The following is a 14,182-nucleotide window of genomic DNA, read 5'->3' as shown; positions in this document are numbered from 1 at the left end:
GAACAGCTGAACTTTATTTGGAGTTAATCAGAGGCACTCTAAATGATGGCAGTTGTGTACTGACTCCTATTTACCATGAGTTTGAATGTGATTGCTTAATTCTGAACACAGCTACATCCCCAGTTATAAGTGGGTGTGCACACTTATGCAACCAGGAAAATTGGGAGGCTGGAGATGTGGGGGCAGTTGCTGATGCTGACCACTACACATAACCACCTATCGTGGTTAATGGACTATCTCGGTACTCATACAAAGACCCAATAGTTTTTGATAAAAAATCTAATTTTAATACAAATCAGAAAAAAGAACCAATATACAAAATATTAAAAAACACACCACAATTAACTAACTACTAACGGGTTCCCCCGTAGAGCTTCTGCTGAAGTGGAGTATAAATGGTTTCCTCTACCGGTTTCGCGGTATAAACCACTTCTTCCGGAGCAATGGTCTAGAGAACAAGTAATATATTTAGACAGAGCATAATTACATTTTAACAGCATATTGCTGTCAGGTCACCTTGAGGCGAGGTGACAGATGCACCCCGTAGGGATTAGGAGTGCACTGCAAGGTTGTGGACCCTATGGCTGACTGCTGCGGACGGGGGTCAAGGTGATAGGGAGGCAGGGACGCCAGAACACCAAGATGGATCCCACCGGGTTAGAGCGTAAGATTCCCTGGAGCACGGAGTCTAAGAGCCAGCAGGTGTTCACCAGAGCCTCGAGTGGTGAGGATGGACTTGGCTGCAACTGGCTCCAGGTCGCGACCCCCAGGGTCCCCCAGCTCACACCCACAGTGGACAACAGGAGGATAGGGATGGTGAGGGACAAAGCCAAGGTCGGGGCCACAAGCAGACAAGAATAGTCAGGGACACGCCAAAAGGTCAGGATCACAGGCAAACGGGGATAGTCAAGGACACGCCAAAGTCGGTAACGGAATAACAGCAGAGCACACGGCAGGAAACAGGAAGCTAACACACAAAGGTTGATCGGCAGGTTTGGCTTGCAGTGCACAGGTTAATATAGAGTCCTCTGATAGGAGCTAGGGTGGAGCCATGCCAGAGGATGGATTATAAAAGCAGTCAGGTGAGGGTCGGCTGGTCTCTAGAAATGAACACATGGAGACAGGTAAGCAGACAAACTCTATTGCATAACCATGACAATTGCAAAAGAAGTTAAGATAGAAAGATTCGCTCAACCATATGGACAAGACCAAATAGTGACAGGGCCCAACAAAATTCCACCCACGGCGGACAAGGGGGATTGCAAATGACCGTCTCTGGTAAAAAGGTAATAATAAGGGTTAAAAAATCATGAAATTACTACGGAAGGTGGTGTGGTGAAGTGGTAGAGAGCCCAAACAGTGCCACTGTGGGGTCAAGTAGTAGAGAAGGGAAGGGGGGGAGGGAAGGGTGGCAGGAGAAGGAGGGGGGAGAGAGATAGAGAAGAAGGCAAAAGGGAGGGGGAGGAGGGAAAGGGGAGAAAGAAGAGAGAGAAGGAAAAAGGGGGGTAAGAGAGGGAGGGGGGAAAGGAGGGAACGGGCCACATTGCCTCTTTCCCCCCCCCCTTTTTCCTTCTCTCCCTCTCTTATCCCTCCCCTTTCCTCCTCCCGCTCCCTTTTGCCTCCTACTTGACCCCACAGCGGCACTTTTTGGGCTCTCTACCACTTCACCACACCACCTTCTGTAGTAATTTCATTATTTTTTAACCCTCATTATCACCTTTTTACCAGAGACGGTCATTTGCAATCCCGCTTGTCCGCCTTTGGGAGAATTTTGTTGGGCCCTGTCGCTATTTGGTCTTGTCCATACGGGTGAGCGAGTCTCTCTATCTTAACTTCTTTTGGGTCTTTGTATGAGTACTGAGATAGTCCATGAACCACGATACGTGGTTATGTGTAGTGGTCAGCATCAGCAACTGCCCCCACATCTCCAGCCTCCCAATTTTCCATATTTCAATTTGGATGATGGTACTTTTTTTTATTTTATATTGATTATTAATACTTGAGGCTATACTCCAATATATTTGTTACACTTATGCAACCACATTATTTTATTTTATTTTTTTTACTTTGACCCCTAAGCCCTTGTACACACGGTCAGAGATTCCGACGGAATTTTTTCCGATTGGACCGTTTTGTCGGATATTCCGACTGTGTGTGGTCTCCATCGGACTGTTTCCGTCTGAGTATCCGACGGACCAAGTTTTCCAACTTGTTGGTAAAATTTTCAGCCAAAATGCTCCGATTGGACATACTCCGATCATGTGTAGAGAATTCCGATCGGACAAAGTGCCACGCATGCTCAGATCAAATTCCTAGACCAAAGCTATTGGCTACTAGCCTGAACGTAGTCCCGTCGTAACGAAATAACGTCATCACGTTCTGAACGATCGGATTTTCCGACAACTTTGTCCGACCGTGTGTATGCAACAGTTTCGGACAAAATCCGATGGATTTGGTTGTCGGAATGTCCGACCGTGTGTACAAGGGCTAAAAGATCTCAGTTTGCTTTTGAACTGAGTTGTACAGTTTATAGGTCACATTAAAGGTGAAAAAAGTTCTGAAATGGTTTATCTTTGTCTCATTTTTTTACATCACAGAAACCTGACATTTTAACAGGGGTGTGTAGACTTTTTATATCCATTGTAGCTATACACAGCACACTGTATAGACACTGCTATAAATAGCACACTGTATAGATACAGAATTAACTTGCATACCGTATAGATAGATATATAAATAGCACACTGTATAGACATTGCTATAAATAGCACACTGTATAGACATTGCTATAAATAGCACACTGTATAGACATTGCTATAAATAGCACACTGTATATACACTGCTATAAATAGCACACTGTATAGACACTGCTATAAATAGCACACTGTATAGATACAGAATTAACTTGCATACTGTATAGATAGATATATAAATAGCACACTGTAAAGATACAGATATAAGCTGTACACTACATTATAGATACAAGTCGTGGATATATAGATACAGATATACATGTATATAGATACAGATATAAATGTATATAGATATAAATGACAGACCGTATATAATATACAGTATATAGCACACAGAGCACGTTGTTTGGAGACGTCTCTACAAGCAGATGACATGAGATTGTAACGCTCTGCCATCTAGCGGTGAATTGAGGGAACTTGAAGAATGATCTATGACGTCGTCAGTGACGTGATGAACTCTGCTCTGTAGATGATAGTATAATATCCAGCGATCGTGTAGAAGAAGTATACGGAATGAATGCAGCCCGGCGATCCGACTCCCTCCCCCCCCCCCCCTGTGTGTCATCATCCTGTACAGTAGCAGTACATCGGCTGGCGTCCAATGCTTGTCTTTGCCCCGCCCTATGTGAGCTGTGATTGGTTGATCCTGTTGTCAATCATAAGAAGGAGCAGGAAGTGTTGAGTCCTGGCAGACCTGCTCCTCCTTTCTGGGTGCCATGATTACACAGGATGGATACAGTTTGCATAAAACTTGAGGTTATATGAAGGTTTCAGGAGGTCCCAGCTGTTTGGAGAAGGCCATGTGTGCTGTGCTGTAGAGGATTGTCCCCATAGGATTGTCCCCATAGGATTGTCCCCCTAGGATTGTCTCCCTAGGATTGTCCCCATAGGATTGTCCCCATAGGATTGTCCCCATAGGATTGTCTCCCTAGGATTGTCCCCATAGGATTGTCTCCCTATTATTGTCTCCATAGGATTGTCTCCCTAGGATTGTCCCCATAGGATTGTCTCCCTATTATTGTCTCCATAGGATTGTCTCCATAGGATTGTCCCCATAGGATTGTCTCCACAGGATTGTCTCCATAGGATTGTCTCCATAGGATTGTCCCCATAGGATTGTCTCCCTATTATTGTCTCCATAGGATTGTCTCCCTAGGATTGTCCCCATAGGATTGTCTCCATAGGATTGTCTCCCTAGGATTGTCTCCATAGGATTGTCTCCCTAGGATTGTCTCCATAGGATTGTCTCCCTAGGATTGTCTCCATAGCATTGCACTCCATAGGATTGTCTCCATAGAATTGTCCCCATAGGGTTGTCTCCATAGGGTTATCCCCTTAGGATTGTCCCCATAGGGTTGTCCCCATAGGGTTGTCCCCTTAGGATTGCCCCCATAGGATTGCCCCCATAGGATTGCCCCCATAGGATTGCCCCCATAGGATTGCACTCCATAGGATTGCCCCCATAGGATTGTCTCCCTAGGATTGCACTCCATAGGATTGTCCCCATAGGATTGCACTCCATAGGATTGCACTCCTCCTGGTTACATGTCAGCCAACTGAGCCTTAAAGTGGGTTGGCAATTGAAGTGTTCCTGTGTTTGGACTATTTCCGGCACCCTCAAGAATCCCCCATGCTAAGATACAGAGGACTTGAGGATGACCATGTGGAAAGTCAGGAGCTCCATCTTGCTGTGTCAATGGACAACCCAGAACTCCTATCCGAGTTGTTATTTAAGGAGAGATATAAGAAGTATATAGACAGCAGGAGTGGTTGGGGGGTTCCCATGACCCCTCTACGTTTGGCTGCTTCTAATGGCTTTGTGAAATGCCTGAACGTCCTTCTGGCCAATGGATCGGAGGTGGACTGCCTGGATGTGAAGGCCCAGACTCCCCTCTTTGCTGCGGTCAGCGCTGGTCATTATGAGTGTGTCAGAGCATTGCTAAAGGCTGGAGCCAATCCCCGGGGCAGCATCCACAATAACTGCACCCCTGTACTTACAGCAGCTAGAGAGGGCAATGCCAAAATCCTTAAGGAACTTCTTGATTATGGAGCTGAAGCCAACGTCAGAGCAAACCTGGCAAACAGAGCTACTCCCAACCCGAGCTGTACTGGACCTTTATACCTTGCGGCAGTGTACGGCCACCTGGAGTGTTTCAGAAGTCTTCTTCTTCATGGTGCTGACCCAAATTACAATTGTCCAGAACTCCGACTTATCCAAAACATGAAGCGTCCGCAGTCTGTGCTGGAGATATGTTTGAAGCACCGATGTGAGCAGGAATTTGTGAAACTACTTATTGATTTTGGTGCTGACTTGTATTTACCCAATGTACATGCCATGTCATTGGCAGACAGTCCGTCATTAAAACTTATCGAGACGGAAAAAGGTAAAGGACATTTTTATTCAGAGGAATAATGGAAATTCATTGACAATTTGCAAAGTGTAGTAATTTGTCCGGCATTCCGATTATATTAACCAGTTAAGGGGTGATTTTTGATTGGATATCTTTTACTTAATCTATATCCCATATTATGCATCAATTTCTGTTTTTTTAGGGTCCTTTTACATGGGTATAATCTGGATACAGTTTACATCAGTTTTTACATCCATCTTCAGTTCAGTTTACATCGGTATGCACTTCCGTTCATTTTCCTTCCGGTATGCACTTCCGTTCATTTTCCATCGGTATGCGCTTCCGTTCGGTTTACATCGGTATGCGCTTCCGTTCGGTTTACATCGGTATGCGCTTCCGTTCGGTTTACATCGGTATGCGCTTCCGTTCGGTTTACATCGGTATGCGCTTCCGTTCGGTTTACATCGGTGTGCACTTCCGTTCAGTTTACATCGGTATGCACTTCCGTTCAGTTTACATCGGTATGCACTTCCGTTCAGTTTACATCGGTATGCACTTCCGTTCAGTTTACATCGGTATGCACTTCCGTTCAGTTTACATCGGTATGCACTTCCGTTCAGTTTACATCGGTATGCGCTTCCGTTCAGTTTACATCGGTATGCGCTTTAGTTCAGTTTACATCGGTATGCGCTTTAGTTCAGTTTACATCGGTATGCGCTTCCGTTCAGTTTACATCGGTATGCGCTTTAGTTCAGTTTACATCGGTATGCGCTTCCGTTCAGTTTACATCGGTATGCGCTTCCGTTCAGTTTACATCGGTATGCGCTTTCGTTCAGTTTACATCGGTATGCGCTTTAGTTCAGTTTACATCGGTATGCGCTTTAGTTCAGTTTACATCGGTATGCGCTTCCGTTCAGTTTACATCGGTATGCGCTTCCGTTCAGTTTACATCGGTATGCGCTTTAGTTCAGTTTACATCGGTATGCACTTTAGTTCAGTTTACATCGGTATGCGCTTCCGTTCAGTTTACATCGGTATGCGCTTCCGTTCAGTTTACATCGGTATGCGCTTCCGTTCAGTTTACATCGGTATGCACTTCCGTTCACTTTCCTTCCGGTATGCACTTCCGTTCAGTTTACATCGGTATGCACTTCCGTTCAGTTTACATCGGTATGCACTTCCGTTCAGTTTACATCGGTATGCACTTCCGTTCAGTTTACATCCGTTAACATCCAGTTTTACATCCGTTTTTTTTGTTGTTTTTTTTCACTTGTTGCAGAAACCAAGCAAATGTATGACCAAAAAATGTATCGTGCCTAAAAATGGACATAAATGGAACTAGGGCTGAAATAACTAATTGATTAATCGACAACTAATCGATTATGAAATTAATCGATTACTATTTTCATAATCGATTAATCAGCCAGTAACATAATGGGGTTAAAAAACTAAAATGAGCCCTTTATAGTACAAAAAGAGCAAATAATCGCTACTGTAAATATTAATTTCACAGTTCTACAGTAAAAAAATGATCCCCTTAGGCTGGGTTCACACTGCTGCGGGGGGAGATCCGGATGTGATTCGCACCGCAAATCACATCCGATCTCCGTAGCGATGCGAGTTCAGCCATACAGATAGTATGGCTGAATTTGCATCGCTCCCGCAGCAAACTCGCACGGGACCCTTTTTTTGGTCCGCAACAGAATCGGATCGCATGGGTGTTCACACCATGCGATCCGATTCCTGTGCGAGTCGGCAGATCGCACTGCGATATGCGGACGGATCTGGGGGTGTCATTAACATATCATTGACACTCCCAGCCGTCCGCATAGGGCAGTGTGAACTGCCGGCGGGAGTAATGCGATGCGGGAAAACGCCGCGGATTCGCGGCGTTCCCGCATCGCAGCGGTGTGAACCCGGCCTTAAAGTAGTGATTATCTGCCTTTATCTTCCTTTTTCTTACTATAAAGGGCTAATTTTAGTCTTTTTAACCCCATTATGTTACTAAATGTCTTAGACCTGCTTCACATCTATGTGTTTATTGGTGCTTTTTGCAGAAACGCACTACAGTTCATTTACATGGTTTCCTATGGGACGTGTTCACATCAGTGCTTTTTTCAGCTGCTGCATATTTGGAAAGGGTCGGGGACTTTTAATCTAAAAGGGTGCATTTTTTGGTTCAATATACTTCAATGGAGAAGCTGCAGAAAAGAATGTAATGTGTTTTTGCAGCAATTTGTGTTTTTTAATCTGCCCCAAAAAAAAGCAAAAAACGCAAATTGCAGTAAAATCACGTGCGCAAAAATCAAAACGCACAGCAAAAAGCACTGCAGAAACAGATCAAAAGTAAACTGCATAGGTGTGCACCGAGCCTTATGCCGGCCACACGGATCGATTTTCAGATGAGAATATTCAGACGAAAAATCTTTGTACATTCGCTGAATGGAAGAATTTTGTTTGAAATTTTCACTTGTTTTTAACATTCTGTTTTTAAAATGAATGTAATTTCTGAATGAAAACCACATCCACTGTCTGAAAATTTCTTTGACAAAGCAGTTTTCTATTATTTCCAAATTTTCCCCCTCACTGTGGTTGAAAATGAACGTCAATTTGACCCACTTTTTTTTTTTTTTTTAAGGTTATTAACCGATTAATCGAAAAAATAATCGGCAAACTAATCGATTATGAAAATTGCAGCCCTAAATGGAACATATGTAAATGGAAAGCATCTGTTTAGATCTGTCTAAATGAAAAAAAGATGCAAGCTTATTCCATTAACAATAAAAAAAACCTGAACAGACACCGATGTAAGCAGATGTAAACGCATGATCATCTATTTACATCCTCCCACCTATAGACTTATTGTGGTTTAGCCTGTAAACTAGATGGATCTAGGCTGAACACCCCTGTGAAAGGGCCCTGAAACCTGAAGTTTTTCTTCTTCTTTTTTGAGGGGGTGGTGGAGGGAATACAGTACCAAACACTTCAGCTATATGTAATGGACTGTATCTCATTACCTGCAGGGTTCTGCTTCTGCTAAAAAGATTCCCTGCTGTGCTTCCTTCTTAAAGAGGAAGTAAACCCCGATGGGTTTTTCTTCCTTTCTTCTTCTCTGCAAAGCAAAGGCATAATGTGCTAGTATGCATCGCATACTAGCACATTATGTGACCCTTACCTGCAAACGCAGCCCGTGGTGTCCCCACTGCAGGCCGCATCCATGTTCACCCATCTTCCTTCCGGGGCTGTGGATTCTGGCTGTGTGACTGGCTGGAGCCACGTGACGTCACTCCCGGGCATGCGTGTGGGAGCCGCCGGTCGCGGCACGGGGGGCCCAGATGACATCATTATACAGTTAATATCTCATAGCCTACAATACCTACAGTATCTCACAAAAGTGAGTACACCCCTCACATTTTTGTAAATATTTTATTATATCTTTTCATGTGACAACACTGAAGAAATGACACTTTGCTACAGTGTAAAGTAGTGAGTGTACAGCTTGTATAACAGTGTAAATTTGCTGTCCCCTCAAAATAACTCAACACACAGCCATTAATGTCTAAACCGCTGGCAACAAAAGTGAGTACACCCCTAAGTGAAAATGTCCAAATTGTGTGCAAAGTGTCATATTTTGTGTGGCCACCATTATTTTCCAGCACTGCCTTAACCCTCTTGGGCATGGAGCTCACCAGAGCTTCACAGGTTGCCAATGTAGTCCTCTTCCCCTCCTCCATGACGACATCACGGAGCTGGTGGATGTTAGAGACCTTGCGCTCCTCCACCTTCCATATGAGGATGCCCAACAGATGTTCAATAGTCTGCAGGCATGCTTGGCCAGTCCATCACCTTTACCCTCAGCTTCTTTAGCAAGGCAGTGGTCATCTTGGAGGTGTGTTTGGGGTCGTTATCATAATGAAATGTTGCTCTGCAGCCCAGTCTCAGAAGGGAGGGAATCATGCTCTGCTTCAGTATGTCACAGTACATGTTGGCATTCATGGTTCCCTCAATGAACTGTAGCTCCCCAGTGCCGGCAGCACTCATGCAGCCCCAGACCATGACACTCCCACCACCATGCTTGACTGTAGGCAAGACACACTTGTCTTTGTACTCTTCACCTGGTTGCTGCCACACACGCTTGACACCATCTGAACCAAATAAGTTTATCTTGGTCTCATCATACCACAGGACATGGTTCTAGTAATCCATGTCCTTAGTCTGCTTGTCTTCAGCAAAACGTTTTGCAGGCTTTCTGGTGCATCATCTTTAAAAGAGGATTCCTTCTGGGATGACAGCCATGCAGACCAATTTGATGCAGAGTGCGGCGTATGGTCTGAACACCGACAGGCTGACCCCCCCCCCCCCCCACCTCTTTAACCTCTGCAGCAAAGCTGGCAGCATTCACACATCTATTTCCCAAAGACAACCTCTGGATATGACGCATACATTGTCACAGCTCGCCAACATTGTGGCCTCCTCAAATGGTGACAGTACAGTGCATGTATCCTTTATCAGCAGCCAGTTGCATGGGGGAAAAAAGCCAAGCTAACCTGAGGCTGTAATTGTGCTCTCACAGGTACTCGTTGATGGCCTTCTGCTGCATGTGCAGCCACTACAGCATTGCCAAAGTCGAGTTCCACCTGGTGGGTATGTCACAAATCAGGCAGTTTATGGGCAGGTGGAATTCCCACTGAATTTCAGCCAACTGAGCCACTGGCTGTGTAGCCCGACTAAAATGGCTATAGACTCTTCTACCTGCTTGAGCAGATCTTCCAACCCTGGGTACCTGCCTAAGCCCTTGTACACACGGTCGGACATTCAGACGGAAAATGTCAGATGGGACCGTGTTGTCGGATAATCCGACTGTGTGTGGGCTTCATCTGACTTTTTCAGTCGGAATGTCCGACCAACAAAGTTTGAGAGCTGGATATAAAAAATTTCCGACAACATGATCTGATCAGACTTTGTCCGATCGTTTGTAGAGAATTCCGATCGGACAAAGTGCCACGCATGCTCAGATCAAATTCCTAGACCAAAGCTATTGGCTACTAGCCTGAATGTAGTCCCGTCGTAACTAAATAACGTCATCATGTTACGAACTATCAGATTTTCCGACAACTTTGTCTGACCGTGTGTATGCAACACCAGTTTCGGACAAAATCCGTCGGATAAAATCAGATGGATTTTGTTGTTGGAATGTCCGACCGTGTGTACAAGGGCTGAGAAATACTGCACCTCCAAATTGAGCACATGCCAGGCATGGCAAATGTGTCAACTTTCCCTGTCTAAGGACGGACAGGAGGTTTGTGCCAATACCGCACGCCACCATTCCTGGCTACAGCTGGCATGAGGTAAACCACCTCTGGGCCTGCCCCGGCAGAGATGCAAAAATCTTTGCTCCGAAGTGGCTTCTGTCCCCTACACAGACCAGCTAAAGCACTGCATGGCACCTTTTAGCCTGACTCATGGAACAGCCCCTTGAATGCTTAGGTGGTAATGGTGGTTCATAGGACAATTCAGCAGAGGAGGGCATGAAAGAGGAGGAGGGGGTGGAGCTGAAAAAATCTTGCATCATCACCATTAGCTGCCTGCATTGCCCAACAAGGCCACAACATTACCTTCCATGTGATGGTACAGAGCTGGAATGATCTTACATGAAAAAAAAAATAGCGACTGGGAACCTGCCATTGTGTTACAGCACATTCTGCAAAATCACAGAAGGAGGCAGAATCCACCAGATGGAAAGGCAGGAGTTGTAAAGCCAGCACCTTTGACAAGCTAGAGTTTAAAAGCTGGTCATGTGTTTGGCAGTGACTGTATTCTTTTTTTCTCTGGAGCAGATGGGACAGAGAATTTTGTCTGCTATAGTCTACAGCTGGTGGTGTGTTATAGATAAAATGACACTAAAGTGAAACTAAATGGTCGCACTACTTTCACACTGTACAATCACTAGATTCACTCTAAACTGATACTTTACATTTACAATAGAAGCACAATATGCTTCAATTGTGCCCTGTTCTATCTCTCTCCACACCAATATCACACTGCAAACGGCTGCAATGGGAAGAATATTTTTATAGGGTGGGGTGGGACTAAGAGCAATGAGCCATGATTGGATAAAGTCATCATCACAGTGTGTCCAATGATGGCTCTGACAGTGCTATGTGACCCGACTGGGAAAAGCTTTCATTTCTTCAGCCAATCAGGGCTTCCAATGCACTGTGCGGTGGTGCAGTGCATTGTGGTTGTTCGGCCTGCCGAATTAAAGGTCGAACGTCCCAATAGTTCAAGACCCTCTAGCAATGTATTAATCAGGGGGAAAAGGGAGGAGGATACCCCACAATTGTAACGCCACCATAAGGCTTCTGACATTCTGGAGTGAGGTGAGAGTTCTGTGAGCACAATGGTGTTTTGGTGGAAGCACACAGCTATAAGCCCTTGTACACATGATCGGAGATTCCGACGGAATGTGTCCGATCGGAGTGTTTTGTCGGATATTCCGACTGTGTGTGGTCTGCATCGGACTGTTTCCGGCGGAATATCCGTCGGACCAAATTTTCCAACTTGCCGGAAATATTTTCTGACAAAATGCTCCGATCGGACATACTCTGATCATGTGTAGAGAATTCCGATCGGACAAAGTGCCACGCATGCTCAGATCAAATTCCTACACCAAAGCTATTGGCTACTAGCCTGAACATAGTCCAATCGTAACGAAATAACGTCATCACGTTCAGAACGATCGGATTTTTCCCACAACTTCGTCCGACCGTGTGTATACAACAGTTTCGGACAAAATCCGACGGATTTGGTTGTCGGAATCTCCGACCGTGTGTACAAGGGCTTAGTCTCACATCGAATGGGAGCAGATCACAGAAGTGGATTACATGTTTTATTGCACTTGGACATTCAATTTTAGTTAAGTTGATGCTGAGGCACCTGTCATTCATGAAATGTTGGTTTAATTTGTGTTTGATTTGGGTATTTACAGTATTATGTAAGTTTTTGTAGCACAAACTGCACATTACAGTTATGTATATACTTGTACATATACAGATTGCACAACATCATGTAGACTTGATTTAAATAACACACCACACAATAAAATGACAGCAATTAGTATCAAATAAAACTAAATTTAAACGATACCTGAATAAATGTTCATATTATTAAAATACAACATAGAATAAATAAGACAGACTGAAAAATAACTGAAAATCAAACTACCAAAATGCAAATAGTACACCACTTTCTATAGCATCACCCAAAATCATAATTAACTGAATATCGACATACTACAAAAGCTACATAAAAATCGGTATTAATGTTTTTGTCAAAAAATTTAAAAATAAATGACTTAATTTTTTTTTTTCCTTTGCTTTTTAGGCCACCCAAGGTCCCTTATGTCCCAATGTCGTGTGACAATACGGAGGCTGCTTAAGCAAATGGGAAAACTACATTTCATTGATCAGCTGGAGATTCCTAATAGCATAGTGGGCTACTTACAGCACCACAACAGTTAATGTCAAAGACAAGACCTAGACAATACTGTATGTAGTCAAAGGGTGTAACAGAAGTGAATCAAGTGAGCATTCTGCTACTGAGCTAATGCAGCTCAGCCCTCCCTTAACCAGAGGCAGCAATTGAACTAAGAGCGTATGGCGTGTAAATGATGTGATGGCTATTAGCCCTTGTACACACGGTCGGACATTCCGATGGTAAATGTCTGATCGGACCGTGTTGTCGGATAATCTGACCGTGTGTGGGCTCCATCGGACTGTTTCCATTGGAATATCCGACCGACAAATTTTTAGAGCTGGGCTATAAAATTTTCCGACAACATGATCTGATCGGACTTTGTCCGATCGTTTGTAGAGAATTCCGATCGGACAAAGTGCCACGCATGCTCAGATCAAATTCCTAGACCAAAGCTATTGGCTACTAGCCTGAACGTAGTCCCGTCGTAACGAAATAACGTTGTCACGTTCTGAGCGACCGGATTTTCTGACAACTTTGTCCGACAGTGTGTATGCAACACCAGTTTCGGACAAAATCCGACGGATTTGGTTGTCGGAATGTCTGACAGTGTGTACAAGGGCTTAGAAGGGTTGCCTTCTTCCTATAGAGTGGATAAACCTGTTGTGGCAATGTTTACTCTCTCTGTGAATCCTCCTATGAGTTGGGTATTAATTTTATTCTCCTTCATTTTATGGGAATATTTTAGACTTCCAATAAATTGGCAACACTGATCTGAACTATGTACAATGCCATGTACAAATCATGTAATGAGATCCATGTATTCTGGTACATGTTTGAGAAAAAAAACTCTTGTTTACCTGGTTTTCTCTGACCTACTACATGCCCATTTATTTACTTCTTAATAATTCCTTTTAAAGGGTTAGAATTACAGAACTAGGGATGACCAGGAATTTCATATGAAATGAGGAAATTAGAGTGGGAGAACTTTTTGAAATGTTTTTATAATGACATAAGGTATTATAAACAGAAAGATCAGCATAACTTGGGGTGTGTGTGTATTTATTTATTACAGGTATCTATATAGTACCGAAATTTACACAGCTCTTTACATGTATATTTCACATTCACATCAGTTCCTGCCCTTAACCATTTCAGCCCCGGAGGATTTTACCCCCTTCCTTACCAGAGCACTTTTTGCGATTTGGCACTGCGTCGCTTTAACTGCCAATTGCGCGGTTGGGCGACGTGGCACCCAAACAAAATTTACGTCCTTTTTTTCCCACAAATAGAGCTTTATTTTGGTGGTATTTGATCACCTCTGCGGTTTTTATTTTTTGCGCTATAAACAAAAGAAGAGTGACAATTTTGAAAAAAAAACAATATTTTTTACTTTTTCCTATAATAAATATCCCATTTAACCACTAGAGATCCGCGCTATAGCCGAATGACGGCTACAGCGCGGACCTGCTTTGCCGGGACGACGTCTATTGATGTCGTCCCGTGCAAGAGTGGCCTGCACGCCCCCTGAGGGGCGCGCGCCGCGCGCTCTGTGATCAGCGAGTCTATGAGACTCGCCTGATCAGGGATTGGAGCAAGGGGTCG

The 14,182-nt window shown here is 44.1% G+C and overlaps 1 protein-coding gene across 1 annotated transcript; it reads left to right on the top strand.

Annotated features, from left to right (window-relative positions):
* The first annotated feature begins 3,425 nt into the window (after positions 1–3,425).
* ASB12 (ankyrin repeat and SOCS box containing 12) lies at positions 3,426–13,621 on the top strand. Its single transcript, XM_077475635.1, has 2 exons — positions 3,426–5,137; positions 12,488–13,621. Exons 1-2 carry the CDS (start codon positions 4,384–4,386, stop codon positions 12,622–12,624), a joined length of 891 nt encoding a protein of 296 aa, XP_077331761.1. The 5' UTR covers positions 3,426–4,383; the 3' UTR covers positions 12,625–13,621.
* Positions 13,622–14,182: the final 561 nt, after the last annotated feature.

The sequence above is a fragment of the Lithobates pipiens genome, unplaced genomic scaffold (genome assembly GCF_037356315.1).
Source record: "Lithobates pipiens isolate NorthernLeopardFrog02 unplaced genomic scaffold, aLitPip1_a1.2 Scaffold_1, whole genome shotgun sequence".
NCBI classification, from domain to species: domain Eukaryota; kingdom Metazoa; phylum Chordata; class Amphibia; order Anura; family Ranidae; genus Lithobates; species Lithobates pipiens.
The sequence above is the reverse complement of the archived record's forward strand: the minus strand, read 5'-3'. Positions and strand labels throughout refer to the sequence as shown.

Excerpts from the sequence above, each read along its gene's own strand:
- ASB12 (XM_077475635.1), top strand. The coding sequence starts at position 4,384 with ATGCTAAGATACAGAGGACTTGAGGATGACCATGTGGAAAGTCAGGAG. Across the intron at positions 5,138-12,487 it reads ACTTATCGAGACGGAAAAAG|GCCACCCAAGGTCCCTTATG; the intron begins GTAAAGGACATT and ends TTTGCTTTTTAG.